Source organism: Phyllobates terribilis, unplaced genomic scaffold, assembly GCF_046119375.1.
Source record: "Phyllobates terribilis strain yellow unplaced genomic scaffold, ASM4611937v1 Scaffold_9__5_contigs__length_417890890, whole genome shotgun sequence".
Classification (NCBI taxonomy): domain Eukaryota; kingdom Metazoa; phylum Chordata; class Amphibia; order Anura; family Dendrobatidae; genus Phyllobates; species Phyllobates terribilis.
The window spans coordinates 229,839,195-229,853,836 of NW_027362769.1; the positions used below are offsets into that span (position 1 = coordinate 229,839,195).

At 41.5% G+C, this 14,642-nt stretch overlaps 1 protein-coding gene across 1 annotated transcript in view; it reads left to right on the forward strand.

Annotated features, from left to right (window-relative positions):
- LOC141162056 (uncharacterized) overlaps nucleotides 1-14,642 on the forward strand; it is a 539,567-nt gene that overhangs the window by 79,941 nt on the left and 444,984 nt on the right. Inside the window, exons 9-10 of the mRNA XM_073647724.1 lie at nucleotides 6,200-6,303; nucleotides 13,158-13,323. Coding sequence (XP_073503825.1) covers nucleotides 6,200-6,303; nucleotides 13,158-13,323 — 270 coding nt within the window. The remainder of the gene's footprint in view (nucleotides 1-6,199; nucleotides 6,304-13,157; nucleotides 13,324-14,642) is intronic.

A 14,642-nucleotide genomic window follows, 5' to 3' on the forward strand; every position in this document is an offset into this window, starting at 1 on the left:
GTTCCAGAGTCTCACGGCTCTGACCGTAAAGAATCCCCTTCTATGCTGGTGCTGGAACCTCCTTTCCTCCAGACGCATAGTGTGCCCCCTCGTCTTTGTCACCATCCTTGGTATAAACAGGTCATGGGAGAGATCTCTGTACTGCCCCCTGATGTATTTATACATGTTTATGAGGTCTCCCCTAAGCCTTCTCTTTTCCAATGTAAATAGGCCTAATTTTGACAACCTCTCTAGGTATTCTAGTCCCTCCATTCCCTTTATTACCTTAGTCGCCCTCCTTTGTACCATCTCTAGCTCCAATATGTCTTTCCTGAGCATCGGAGCCCAGAACTGTGCACAATATTCTAAGTGCGGCCTTACCAGCGCTTTATACAGAGGAAGAACAATGTTCTCATCATATGCCCCTATTCCTCTTCTGATACATGCCATGACTCTATTTGCCTTCGCAGCTGCTGCCTGACACTGGGCACTCCAATTTAATTTGCTATTAACCAAGACGCCCAGGTCCTTCTCCATGTCAGATTTCTCCAACGGTTTCCCATTTAATATGTATGGGTGACTGCTGTTTTTCTTTCCCATGTGCATCACCATACATTTATCGGCATTGAACCCCATTTGCCATTTTTTGGCCCAACTCCCCAATTTATCTAAATCCTCCTGTAGCTGTGCCCTATCCTCATCTGTATTAACTACTTTACAAAGTTTAGTATCATCTGCAAATATTGCTATTTTACTATGCAACCCTTCCACTAGATCATTAATAAATATATTAAATAATATAGGGCCCAAGACAGACCCTTGAGGCACCCCGCTAGTAACCCTGACACACCCTGAGCTTACTCCATTGATAACCACCCTCTGCTTTCTATCACTCAGCCAGCTATTTACCCACTTGCACACATTATCCCCCAGACCAAGCATTCTCATTTTATATACCAACCTTTTGTGTGGCACGGTATCAAACGCTTTGGAGAAGTCAAGGTATACAACATCCACTGACTCTCCCCGGTCCAGCTGTGAGCTCACCTCCTCGTAGAAGGCGATCAGGTTTGTTTGGCAGGAGCGATCCCTCATGAATCCATGTTGATATGGAGTTAGACAGTTATTATCATTAAGATATTCTACAATAGCATCTCTAAGAAATCCTTCAAACAATTTACCCACAACAGACGTTAAGCTGACTGATCTATAGTTCCCAGGGTCACTTTTAGACCCCTTTTTGAATATTGGTACCACATTTGCTTGGCGCCAGTCTAGTGGGACAGTCCCTGTCCATAAAGAGTGCTTGAATATAAGATATAACGGCCTATCTATCACATTACTTAATTCTTTTAGTACCCGGGGGTGTATGTCATCTGGGCCTGGTGACTTGTCTATTTTGATATTATTTAGGCATTTCTGAACTTCCTCCTGGGTTAGGTGGGTGATATTTAGCGGAGGGTTTACTTTATCACTCTGCATTTCCTCCAATAAATTGTTTTCTTTTGTGAAAACAGTGGAGAAGAAGCTATTGAGTAGGTTTGCTTTACCCTCATCGCCCTCTATGATTTTACCCAGGTTATTTTTCAATGGGCCAACTCCATCAGTTTTAATCCTTTTACTGTTTATATAGTTAAAGAACAGTTTGGGATTCGTTTTACTTTCCTTGGCAATTAGTCTCTCTGTCTGCTCTTTTGCTATTCTTATTTGTTTCTTACAGATTTTGTTTTTTTCCCTATAAGATATTAGCGCTTCCTCGCTGCCTTCTTGTTTAAGTTTACCGAAAGCCCTTTTTTTGTTTTTCATTGCCCTCTTGACTTCCTTATTTAGCCACATTGGCTTCCTCCTATTCCTAGCCCTTTTATTCCCATAAGGTATGTACCTTCTACAGTGACTATGTAGGACTGTTTTGAAAATTTCCCATTTTCTATCCGTGCTCCTATTACTGAAGATACTATCCCAGTCTATAAGGTGAAGGGCATCTCTTAGCTGATCAAACTTTGCCCTCCTGGAGTTCAGTGTTTTTGTGACTCCCTTGCTGGGCACCCTACTGAAGCACATGTGGAATTGTATAATGTTGTGGTCACTATTTCCCAGGTGCCCCCCCGACCTGCACCTCAGTTATTCTGTCTGGCCTGTTAGTTAATATTAAGTCTAAAAGGGCCGTCCCTCTAGTTGGTTCCTGCACAAGTTGTGACAAATAATTGTCTTTGATAATTGACAGAAACCTGTTTCCTTTCTGAGATCTACAGCTTTCCCAGTCTATATTGGGGTAGTTGAAGTCCCCCATAATAATCACCTCGTTATATTTTGCTACTTCGTCTATTTGTCTCATTAATAGACTTTCCGTGGCTTCTGCTATATTTGGTGGTTTATAACAGACTCCTATGATAATTTTATTATTGTTTTTTGCCCCATGTATCTCCACCCATAAGGACTCGACCTCCTCATTTCCCTCCCATACATCCTCCCGTATTGTAGGCTTTAGACACGTCTTTACATATAGACAGACTCCACCCCCTTTCCGATTTCTTCGATCCCTTCTAAACAGACTGTAACCCTGTAAGTTAACTGCCCAGTCATAGCTTTCATCTAACCATGTCTCGGTTATTCCCACTATGTCATAGTTACCTGTAGATATTTCTGCTTCCAGTTCATCCATCTTGTTTGTCAGGCTCCTGGCATTTGCTAGCACGCAGTTTACACGATTTTGTTTTGTTCCAATCTTCTCCCTGTGGATTGTATTAGAAATTTTCTTACCTCCTTTCCAAGTATCTTGTCTTGGAACTTCTTTGTCGCACTTCATATCTTTCATTAGTATGTTCTCTGGTTTCATGTTTGTGTCCGGCGTTTTTCTTCCCATCCCCTCTTCTTCTAGTTTAACGCCCTCCTGATGAGTGTTGCGAGTCTCCTGGCGAATGTGTGTTTCCCGGGTTTATTGAGGTGTAGTCCGTCTCTGGCAAGGAGTCCGTCATAGAGGTAATTCACACCGTGGTCCAGGAATCCAAATCCTTGTTGTCTGCACCATCGTCTCAGCCAGTTGTTCACATCAAGGATCCTGTTCCATCTCCTGACGCCATGCCCATCTACTGGAAGGATAGAAGAAAAAACTACCTGCGCATCCAGTTCTTTTACTTTCTTCCCCAATGCTTCAAAGTCCTTTCAGATTGTCGGTAGGTCCTTCTTTGCCGTGTCATTGGTGCCAACATGTATCAGAAGATACCTAAAGACACGCCCCAAGAGAATCTTGTGAGCCATGCCCCATCGGTAAAAATCACAAAAATTTGCACTTAATATAAATACACATAACTCTGGAACCGCATGTTGGATTTTTAAAAAAACTAAAAAAAGAGTAATCATGGGAGCAGCAGGAATAAAATAAGATGGGAATTTCTCATTAAAGGGGAAATGGACCTACATTTTATGTTTTAACAAACTACAGTAATATGTTAATAGACCACATACCAGAGTCTACAGCCTTCCACCTCTTTTGATTTCCAAAACTGCAGAGCAGCTAAACGCTTTGTTATTTAGCATTTATTTGAATAGCTCTTTACTCAAGATCTTTGACCATTGACAAAATCTTTGAATGGTGCTGAATAAGGGCTCAGTAAGACGTTTGTATAAATCAGACCGAGATCAGACCATAATTCTCGGACTGGCAGTGGCTCTCCCAACCCAGGCGTGACAGCTGGGTTGGATGTCTCATTTGGGTCGGGAGAGCCGCCAGCCAGTCCGTGCACTGCGTTCCGATCTCGGTTCAATTTATATGGTCGTTTGACTGTACCCTAAGTGTGAGGGCCAACCAGAATAAATGAATATATCCATCTATATAGACCATACAGATGTAGCCAACTTGACAACTAATGAACCATCTTGATAACTGGTCACAGAGGTTATCTCATTTAAAAGGCCTAAGATAACATTGCATAACCTATAGACTGATACCAAGCAAGTTACGAGTCAAATTACACTTTTTTTCCGTGATATCTGTGTTAAAGAAGTTGTCCACTACTTGGACAACCCCTTCACATACTTGATTCTCTCCATGCTTGGCCCCGATAAAATAAGCTTATACTCACCTCCCTTGCCGGCGCCATTCCAGTGGTGTCGTCCCGTGGACCTCGTGTGGTTGTTATGACTTGTAAGTCTGGCGTCCAATCAGCGCTGGCGTCACTGGCCCCACCTTCAGACAAATCGAACATCAAGAAGACGTCAGGGCTGCGGCTGTTCTCTCACTTACTCTTGACTTTGATTTGTCTGAATAAGGGGCCAGTGACTCCAGTGCTGATTGGGCGCTGGGCTCACGTGTCATAACAACCGCACGTTAGCTCCGGAACCGCGAGTGCCAATGTAGCGCCCCGAGGGTTCGGCCGCTACAGGGGTATTGCACCTCAACCAGAGGTGTGCTATTCCACTCCCGGGTAAGGATGGAGTATGGACCAGGGCTCAGTTAGCTGCACACATATACACTCCTCATTTCCGGGGGACAGCTCTACGGTGCTCCCATTAGTATGCAGGCAAAAAGGTGGGCACCATCTTAGAACAGTGTTCAGTCTGTGAGGAGGAAGTGAGAGTGGAGGAGAAGGGGAGCAGAGGCTCCGCTGGAGTTCTGCTCCAGAGCCAGGCCTAGGGACACGGGCAGGGCGAGAGGGAGAGAAAGAAAAGGAACGGAACAGAGAAAGAGAAAGGAACAGAACAGAAAGGCCCAGAAACATGAAGGTAGAACGGACCCTAAGGATCCAGGAGATTACAGGTGATGGGTCAGGCAAGGAAAGGGTACCGGATCCCAAGTTGGTGGAGGCAAATAATCCTCAGCCAAGAATCGGAGATCGTGATCATTTAATGGTGCGACCCCTCGCTAAACCTACTAGGAAGGCACCACATAGGGCCAGGGAAGCTGGCGCCAAGTTCTCCCAGAGAAGGCCCGAGGCAGCCGGACAGAAGTTTGGTAACTGGTGGGGCACGGCCAGAGAAAGGATAGAAGGGAGTTCTGTGCCATGCTCCTGAATTGCCTGGGGGTTGACCGAGCCCCTCACCTGGTGGACGCAGCACGGCTTGGGCAGTCACTACCTGTACAGAAGTGGCTTGGAGTATACGAACTGTGAGTAAAAGACCCTGGACTGCAACACGTTGTCTTTGTGCTTATTTCCTCGCCAGCACTAACGGTACTGGGACGCCCTGCACCACCACCACCCAGCATTCGCCTGCACTGCCCTGAGGCTACACTCTTCCCGTGGGGAGTTATCCTATCCCTGTGCTGCATATCCACATCAGCCTCAGCGGTCTGCCTAGCAGCGGCGGTCCTCCCTGACCGCAATCCACGGGTGGCGTAGTCGGACATTGCAAACCACATAATTACGCTGCCACTGGTCTGACCACCCTGAGCCACGGGATCGGGTTGCCACTACTACTCCCAGCATTGCCCTAAAGGCCTGGTTCCGAGTACCCCACGGCTCAGGGGGCGAGTCACCGACACCGCTGGAACAGTGTCAACATGGGAGGTGAGTATAAGCTTTTTTATTTTATCAACGCCAAACATTTAGATCAAGAAGGGGTTGCCCTAGTAGTGGACAACCCATCTAAGGTAAACTTGGCTAGATCTGTGTATCAATAAGGTCTAACAGGTTATTTGTGAATTGATCCATTAGAAATAGATTCTAGTGGCATGTGATTGGGTCTAAAATCAGCATGACGTCATCTTGACTTTGAGATCATTGTGTCGGACCTTGGACCCATCAGTGGATCCTCTGTACTTCTCTACTTCACCTTAGCACCTTTACTTGTGAAATTGATGGTGGCTTAAGCTCATAAACCATATTCTTATTATATTATGATGTCTAAGATAAGTTACAAGGTAAGTATTGGACACGTTTCTATTGTGCTTTAGTACTTTAGGGCTGCAACAGACTTTGTTCAAAAGCAGCAAAGTAACTAGATATACAAATGCACATCAACCAGTCATGTGTTAACACAGAGGTCGATGTATGTAAAGAAAAAAAGAAGGACACCTTGTAAAATGCACGTGCAATACTTACCAGAACTATGTGTATGGGGATAAGCCCGACCAACCACCTGAGGACAAGTCCAGCATATTAATGTGCTCCCATTTTAGTTTACTGTGCTGTGATCTACATAAAAATTAATTTATAAGACATGTTACAGTACATACAGTATATAAATTTCAGTATTGTGTGTTTGGTTTCTCCTTTCTCTCTAGACCACAGATCTGTTCATGAGTTTGGTTTTTGAGTTGAGACTTCTGACCTCTGATGCGTTGTCTGATCTCTGGCAAAGGTCATCATTTAAATGTAGAGATAACTGGTGAGTACTACGCAGGTTCAGCCTCGTGCCCTGAAATCAATAGTATATTATACAATTTTACAAAATGCATGATTGATATATATATTCATGGCACAGTATATGTTATACTTTATTTTCTTGCAATTTTCTTAGGCATATAGTTTTATAAGTTATTGTCTGAAATCATCAGCTGAACTGTGCCTAATGTTTCCTCATACCCCAGTCTGCTTAAAATGGAACTGTACTTTCAACAAACTTTCTATAAATCAATAGTGCAAGCAATTATGAGAAACGTTGGTATTATTATCAGATAAATCAGCTTCATTCTCCACTTATCAGACACTTCTTACCCTCCTCCTACCTCCTGAACTTATTATCCACTCTGAAGGAGTCCTGTCTGTTTTGCTCTGAGGAGATGGACTGCAGTTGTCATATGATGGCCCATTAGCTTCTATTGAGAGGGTAGGGGTAGGAGGAGTGAAGAGCAGGGAGAGGAAACAGACAGAGGCATGCTGAAAAACACAGTGTAGAGCTCTGTACCTAGTGTTCTACATCACATAAGAGTTTGATTCAGAGCAAGACAGCTCAGCTCTGCTGCATAATATCCTCCCTGTTGCAGGGCTTGTCACTGTGAGCTAACTCCCCTCTGTGTGCTGTGCTGTCTATGGGGGAAATCTAAAGCCTGTCTCCTCTCCCCAGCGCCCAGTGGAATGCAAATGATAAAAAGAGCTTGCAAAAGGCTAAACAAGTAAGAATGCAGAAAATAAGTCACATAATGGTCAGAAATTGGGATATTCCTCATATACACACAGGACAGATTGTTCTGAAAAGATACTTGAAAGCTTTTATCCTTCAAAGGCTCATTAAGTCTGAAGATATCACATATACAGTACAGACCAAAAATTTGGACACACCTTCTCATTTAAAGATTTTTCTGTACATTCACTCTGAAGGCATCAAAACAATGAATTAACACATGTGGAATTGTATACTTAACAAAAAAGTGTGAAACAACTGAAAATAGGTCTTATATTCTAGGTTCTTCAAAGCAGCCACCTTTTGCTTTGATGACTGCTTTGCACACTCTTGGCATTCTCTTGATGAGCTTCAAGAGGTAGTCACCGGAAATGGTTTTCACTTCACAGGTGTGCCCTGTCAGGTTTAATAAGTGGGATTATAAATGGGGTTGGGACCATCAGTTGTGTTGTGCAGAAGTCAGGTGGATACACAGCTGATAGTCCTACTGAATAGACTGTTAGAATTTGTATTATGGCAAGAAAAAAGCAGCTAAGTAAAGAAAAACGAGTGGCCATCATTACTTTAAGAAATGAAGGTCAGTCAGTCCGAAAAATTGGGCAAACTTTGAAAGTGTCCCCAAGTGCAGTTGCAAAAACCATCAAGTGCTACAAAGAAACTGGCTCACATGAGGACCGCCCCAGGAAAGGAAGACCAAGAGTCACCTCTGCTTCTGAGGATAAGTTTATCCGAGTCACCAGCCTCAGAAATCGCAGGTTAACAGCAGCTCAGATTAGAGACCAGGTCAATGCCACACAGAGTTCTAGCAGCAGACACATCTCTACAACAACTGTTAAGAGGAGACTTTGTGCAGCAGGCCTTCATAGTAAAATAGCTGCTAGAAAACCACTGCTAAGGTCAGGCAACAAGCAGAAGAGACTTGTTTGGGCTAAAGAACACAAGGAATGGACATTAGACCAGTGGAAATCTGTGCTTTGGTCTGATGAGTCCAAATTTGAGATCTTTGGTTCCAACCACAGTGTCTTTGTGCGACGCAGAAAAGGTGAACGAATGGACTCTACATGCCTGGTTCCCACCATGAAGCATGGAGGAGGAGGTGTGATGGTGTGGGGGTGCTTTGCTGGTGACACTGTTGGGGATTTATTCAAAATTGAAGGCATACTGAACCAGCATGGCTACCACAGCATCTTGCAGCGGCATGCTATTCCATCCGGTTTGCGTTTAGTTGGACCATCTATTTTTCAACAGGACAATGACCCCAAACACACCTCCAGGCTGTGTAAGGGCTATTTGACCAAGAAGGAGAGTGATGGGGTGCTATGCCAGATGACCTAGCCTCCACAGTCACCAGACCTGAACCCAATCGAGATGGTTTGGGGTGAGCTGGACCGCAGAGTGAAGGCAAAAGGGCCAACAAGTGCTAAGAATCTCTGGGAACTCCTTCAAGATTGTTGGAAGACCATTTCCGGTGACTACCTCTTGAAGCTCATCAAGAGAATGCCAAGAGTGTGCAAAGCAGTCATCAAAGCTAAAGGTGGCTACTTTGAAGAACCTAGAATATAAGACATATTTTCAGTTGTTTCACACTTTTTTGTTAAGTATATAATTCCACATGTGTTAATTCATAGTTTTGATGCATTCAGTGTGAATGTACAATTTTCATAGTCATGAAAATACAGAAAAATCTTTAAATGAGAAGGTGTGTCCAAACTTTTGGTCTGTACTGTATATCTAAAAACTTGACAACAGGTTGACAAATATCTATATTCTTCAATCAGTAATGATAAAGTGATAAAAAATTAACATTCGACAGGGTCACATATTCTAACATAAATGCAATCGTGGTAAAGAAAAGTCAGAATTCCATAGCGTGGCTGGTATCCTCCTCTGTTTGAAGGGCTCTCATTGTAGGTGAGGCTACGACATGGCATTGATCCCAAACTAATGACCCAGTGCATTCTAAACTGTGCTGTAACCAAGTGTTATCCCTAGGGAACCAAAAATATAAATGACTTCACACAGTGAGAATGACTTAGAGAGTCACCAGAGAAAGCCTTCATTCTCATGCAAATCTAATCCTCGGGGCAGCACTGTCTGGGTCTCCCATGTGGAATGATGAAGTGCACCTGTCCTTCCCTTGCCTTTCACTTACTCATGACTGACATCTATCACAGGCGATCCGTTTCATTTTAATGCTCGCCTTATTGTCTTTCTTTAGCTGGCAGGAAATAATTCTGTGAAGAATTCAGTCTCACCGACAAAGAATATTTTCTAATTAATTCCCCTTAAATCCTGCATTTTCCTTGCTACTTTTGACCTGATTATCCATATTAATCAATGCAGTCATTCTTGAAATATGCCTAATTACAATTGTTCTCCTCTGAATTTCAATTGTTTGATTAGTTTGCTGGAGAATATGGACATTTGCAATGCTACTTGACTTCTATATAATTAATTTTAAGCATTAAAAAGTAAAATATTACATGAAGGTATCATTTTTTATACAACCTATTTACCCCTTTCATACCAAACTCTTAACATTCATATTTTGTTCCCAACTTGGCTTTAAAGTAAAATTTGAGGACAAGATATTCTTGATTCTTTTTCATTATTTAAGGGGCTGTATCATTTGGATTAGGATCAGAATCGATCGAAGTAAGGAATGGAGCGATGATGCGACGATTAGTGTGCACATAGCCCCTAAGTCTGCATTTGTTACACAGATAGGTGCACTCATGGAAAACAGGATTCAAGAGAATATGAAACAAAAGGACTGAGAAGAAATCAACATTTTGCAGAAATCCTCATTATTCATTTGCAGCATTCTGTGAAAGAATAATAGGGATCATATCTAAAAAAAAATGTCTATGCAACCTTTATGGCAGCAGTGTGTGATACATATGAAAAGTCTCATTTGTGTCAGCTATTTACTAAGTTACAAAAGTTATTTGTGCTATATGATTTTACCAAACATTTTGCATACATGTCAAAATTGCTACAAATTTCAAGAGCTAAAGGGAATCTTTCAGTAACATCAAGATCTTCCCCAAACTGCATATATGATAATGCTGGTCTTTGAAATGTAAATCCATCAACATCTTTATATCTTCTATCTGTGGCTGCATTCCAGAGTAAATAGCATTTTAATTCATATGCAAATTAAGTATTAAGTGCTCTGGGCGTGGCAGAACACTTTCCAAGCCGCTGCCTCCCAAGATTGTTTCCCTGCCCAGCATCAGCCTCTTCAGCACTGTCTGATATCCTTGCCTGACATCACACAAGGCTGTGAGCTATCAATCAAGCTAAAGAGGCTGGTACTGGGCAGGGAAACAACCTGGGAAGGGAGAGACTTGTTCGGTACTCTGTCATGCTCAGAGCACTTAATACCTAATTTGCATATGAATAAACATTTATTTTAATGTTAACATTAACATTAATTAATAATTAACACTAATTGCTTTGGAATGCAGCAACAGATAGAAGATATAAAGATGTTGATGTATTTACAATCAAAGATCTACATGTCTGTGCAGTATATACAGTTTGGGGAATTTGATCTAACTGACAGATTCCCTTTAAGGTGAAGGTGCATGATACTTGGTAGAAAGTCACAGACTCTTCATTACAGTGAGTAGTGAGTTTCTTGACTCAAGGAATTCAAATCCTTGATGTTTTTGGATATGTTGCAGTGACACAATATAAGATTTTTGGTCACGCCGGTCTTGATGAGGGGGCAGGCTGGAGTCATCTTTTCCTGATACATAAAGATGCCTATCAGGAGTGTCGGATAAGTGCCGTGCACCTCTGTCTGCGCTTTGACACAATTCCTACTCCAGTCCCTGCTGGAGTAAGATTTGTGACATAGCGAACGACGTGGCTCATCGTGAATTTGATGAGCGGCGGTCGCCACACCCCTGTTTTGCCCCAGTTTTGCTAGACCTGGGCGAAACTGGTGTGAGAGCGCCAAAAGTCACATCATTTTAGTGCAGCCTCAAGTTGCGCCGTAGTTATACAACTTTTCAAAGCTTTTTAATCGAGAATACTGGCATAAAAGCTATGAAAAATCAGGTCCAATATGTTTATGCTGATGATAAACTTGTGTGAAGTTTTGTTGATAATCACTTACGTGCTTCCATTATATTCGGTGCTCTGTCCATGGTGCTGACATATACTGTTGTATGCAGTGCCATAGATAACCACTTCATCTTCAATGGTAACAGCCTTCCTCCAAAGGAAAACCACGTTTACAGCAATAAGTGGAGTTTCTCAGGCATTTGTGAATCTCGGCGCTACCCACACGGGATCGAATGCTTTTGTTTGCAGATACCTGGAGGGATGCCAAGTCACCAGCTCTGTAGTTTATGGAAGTACAGAACTTATGGGGTACGCTGCAACCAAGAGGGTGAACCCCAGAGAACATGTAAATGAGGAAAGTAGATTCTAACTATACATTGACGACACTTGTAAGATAAATAAATATCACAATATACTGCCGATCACTCACAGTTCTGAAAAGTATTGTGTAGTAAAGTAAATACACCCTGCTAATGATGTGGGATATGCAAACATGTCGCCCAAAAACAAAGGCTCCTATAGAACAAATCACAGATGACAGATCAGTCTATTTACTGGTCACTGCCCCAATCGCCCCATCTCGCCTTCATTCAGTGTAATTATTAAGTTAACCCTATGTGCTCTGCTTGGAAATTACGCAAATATTGATTTTCACTAAAACTGCAACAGGAACTCATACTGTAAATGAAGCCTTAAAGGGATATTCCAATTTCCAAATGCATGTCCCATAATAATAATCTTAACAAATACCTCCAATTAGAAATGTAATATAATTCCCCTGATTTGCTATGTCACTTACCCCATGTGCAGGGCATTGCAGCAGCTTAGGTATCCATGGTTACAACCAATCATATATTTGCTAGTGGTCGTAACCATGGATACCTAAGCTACTGCAATGCCGTGCACATGGGGTAAGCGACATAGCAAATCAGGAGAACTATACTACATTTCTAATTGGAGTTTTTTGCTAATATTTTTATTATTGTTATTAAACCTACTACATATTGGGATAGGCTCTTGGAGATGGGAATACCCCTTTAAAGTAAATAAATCCATCAACGTTGTTTTTGATTCTTTATTCTAAGTAGATTGATATTTAGGTGTCAAATAAATGCATATAAAATATTTTCCTAGTCTCTTTGACTGTTTTTATGAAAAAGAGAGCACCAAATTATCTTCACCATCAAGGTTATCAGAGGAATTTGTTATACTGCTTTATACATTGAACTCATTAATAAGAGAGTATGCTGTGAGCCCCTTAACATCATCTAGTGGTGGGTACTGGTAGCCAGAATTGATGAATTTAAGGTGTACCTCTAATTAAAAAAACATCTACTTTCCATAAATCAATAGTAAAATCAAGGATAAGAAACTTTGTAGCATATTATATTACTGGACAAAACCCCTCTTTTTCTGCTTGTTGGACTCTTCTATTGCATCACCTGCATCCTGAACTGATCACTCACGAAATAAACTGCTGTGAGGTCTTCCATACACTACACACATAGAGAAGAGAAGATCGTGATCCCTTTCCTTTATTTATCAAACAAACAGCAGCATGGAGGACATTATACAGCAGTACTAAGCAGTGTTGCTGTAAATCCAGCACTGGGAGGAGACAGAAACCCCTCTGGAAGGTGCTGCAGCATATATGTATGTCTCTACACCTTTCCATGTGTCTGTGCAGTCGATCTCTCCTGTCATTCCGCTCTCCGTTTTTTCCGTAGAATAATATGGGCAGCCACCGTAACCTTATCCCTTAGTAAGCTGACAACTTGCCTCACTAATGGGAAAAATTTTGCCAATGAAATCAAAGTAAATTATCAGAGAAAGGGTAAAAGGAGAAGAAAAGGAGTCTGAAAAGTGGAGAAATTAAGAAGTGGAACATTTTTACGAACCTTAGCATTGCCTGTACTATGAAATGCTGTTTTACAATTTGAGCTACACTGACAACTTTTGTGATTCCACCAACATCCATTTTCTCTGTCATGATTCCCAATAGTTTTTTCATCAATTTCCCATTACAATATATTTTTTTATTTTAGGCAACCTCTCCTGGATGCGCTTCCATCATGTGGAACTGAGGCCTGTGTTGGTTTAATGAAAGAAATTCTACTTTCAAAAGAATTAGAAGATGAGAAAGTAGAATCATATCTATGGTCCCTGGCGTTCATACTGGAACCAACATCCGGGATGATCGGCTCTCTCACTGTGAGTTTCTGATTTCTTCATCTTTTGATAATTACCCAGTTTGTTTTTTTAATCGATCTGTTTGGTTTCTCTGACAAACGAGTATTGATCGTATTTATAGAAATTGCGGAAATATTTTTTATTAAAACCATTAACAAAGTAACACTTTAATAACACAAAAAAAGTTCTTCATAGTAATTTGGTTGGTTCCTTCCTATCATTAGGCACAAGAATAAGGCCTCAATCCAACCTCAGTGATTTTTCTCGTATGCAAAAATCAGTTCGAGTTTCATCAGCTTTTCTTATCAGAGTTTCATCAGGGTTTGGTCAATGTGTCAGTTTTTACCATCGAGAGTTTGGTTAGAGTTTCATTAGTTTTTCTCGGATGAAAAAAAAAATTATGATGGTTTCTCTCCTATCAAATAATCCATGAAAAACAGACACATGGATAGCATGGATCCATCTCTTCAAATACTGGTAAAAGACGATTTTTGCATTTTTTTCATCCAAGAAGGATATATTCGACGCATACCCTACTCAAAGCCTGATGATAGTGATGAGCGAGTATGTTCTGTTAACCCTTTCGGCGAGTATGCTCGGGCCGAGCACCGAGTAGTTACAGCTGCTCGGTGATATGGTTGAATCACTCCCGTGTGCATGATTTGCGACTGTTTGACAGCTTTAGTACATGTAAGGAATGTCTATTTCTTACACATTCCTCACATGTATTAAAGCTGTCAAACAGTCGCAAATCATGCACACGGGAGCGATTCAACCATATCACCGAGCAGCTGTAAATACTCGGAGCTCGGCCTGAGCATACTCGCCGAAAGGGTTAACAGAACATACTCGCTCATCACTACTGATGAAGGGTACATTGTCCAAAAATTTGCTATACTTCACTTTACATTATAATAACCTTTTTGGATATGTGGGTAGAAAAATAAAAAGCATTAACAAAAAAAAACACATTTTTTTTGTGCCTATTTTTGATGTGCTATTCCTTTATATACTATTCATTTTCTGACATTTGAACAGCCCCATAGACAATAATGGGTATAAGTATAATCCATGAAAAACATATATAGAGCTCGTACGACAAAAGTTGAAGTCTGAATGAGCCCTATCATTTAGAGTTGCACGGCATGACCTTCATGCTAATCATACCACGGTGTTAGTAAGTGCTTGCCCACATGAGTGATGATTCTCTCATGCAAGAGAATCAGATAAATTATGGTAATGACACTCCGCTCAAACTCCGTCAGAGTTTGAGACGAGTGTAATCTTACTGTGCTGCAATTCTTTTGCGTGAGAGAATCAAATCACAGGTGTGGAGAATA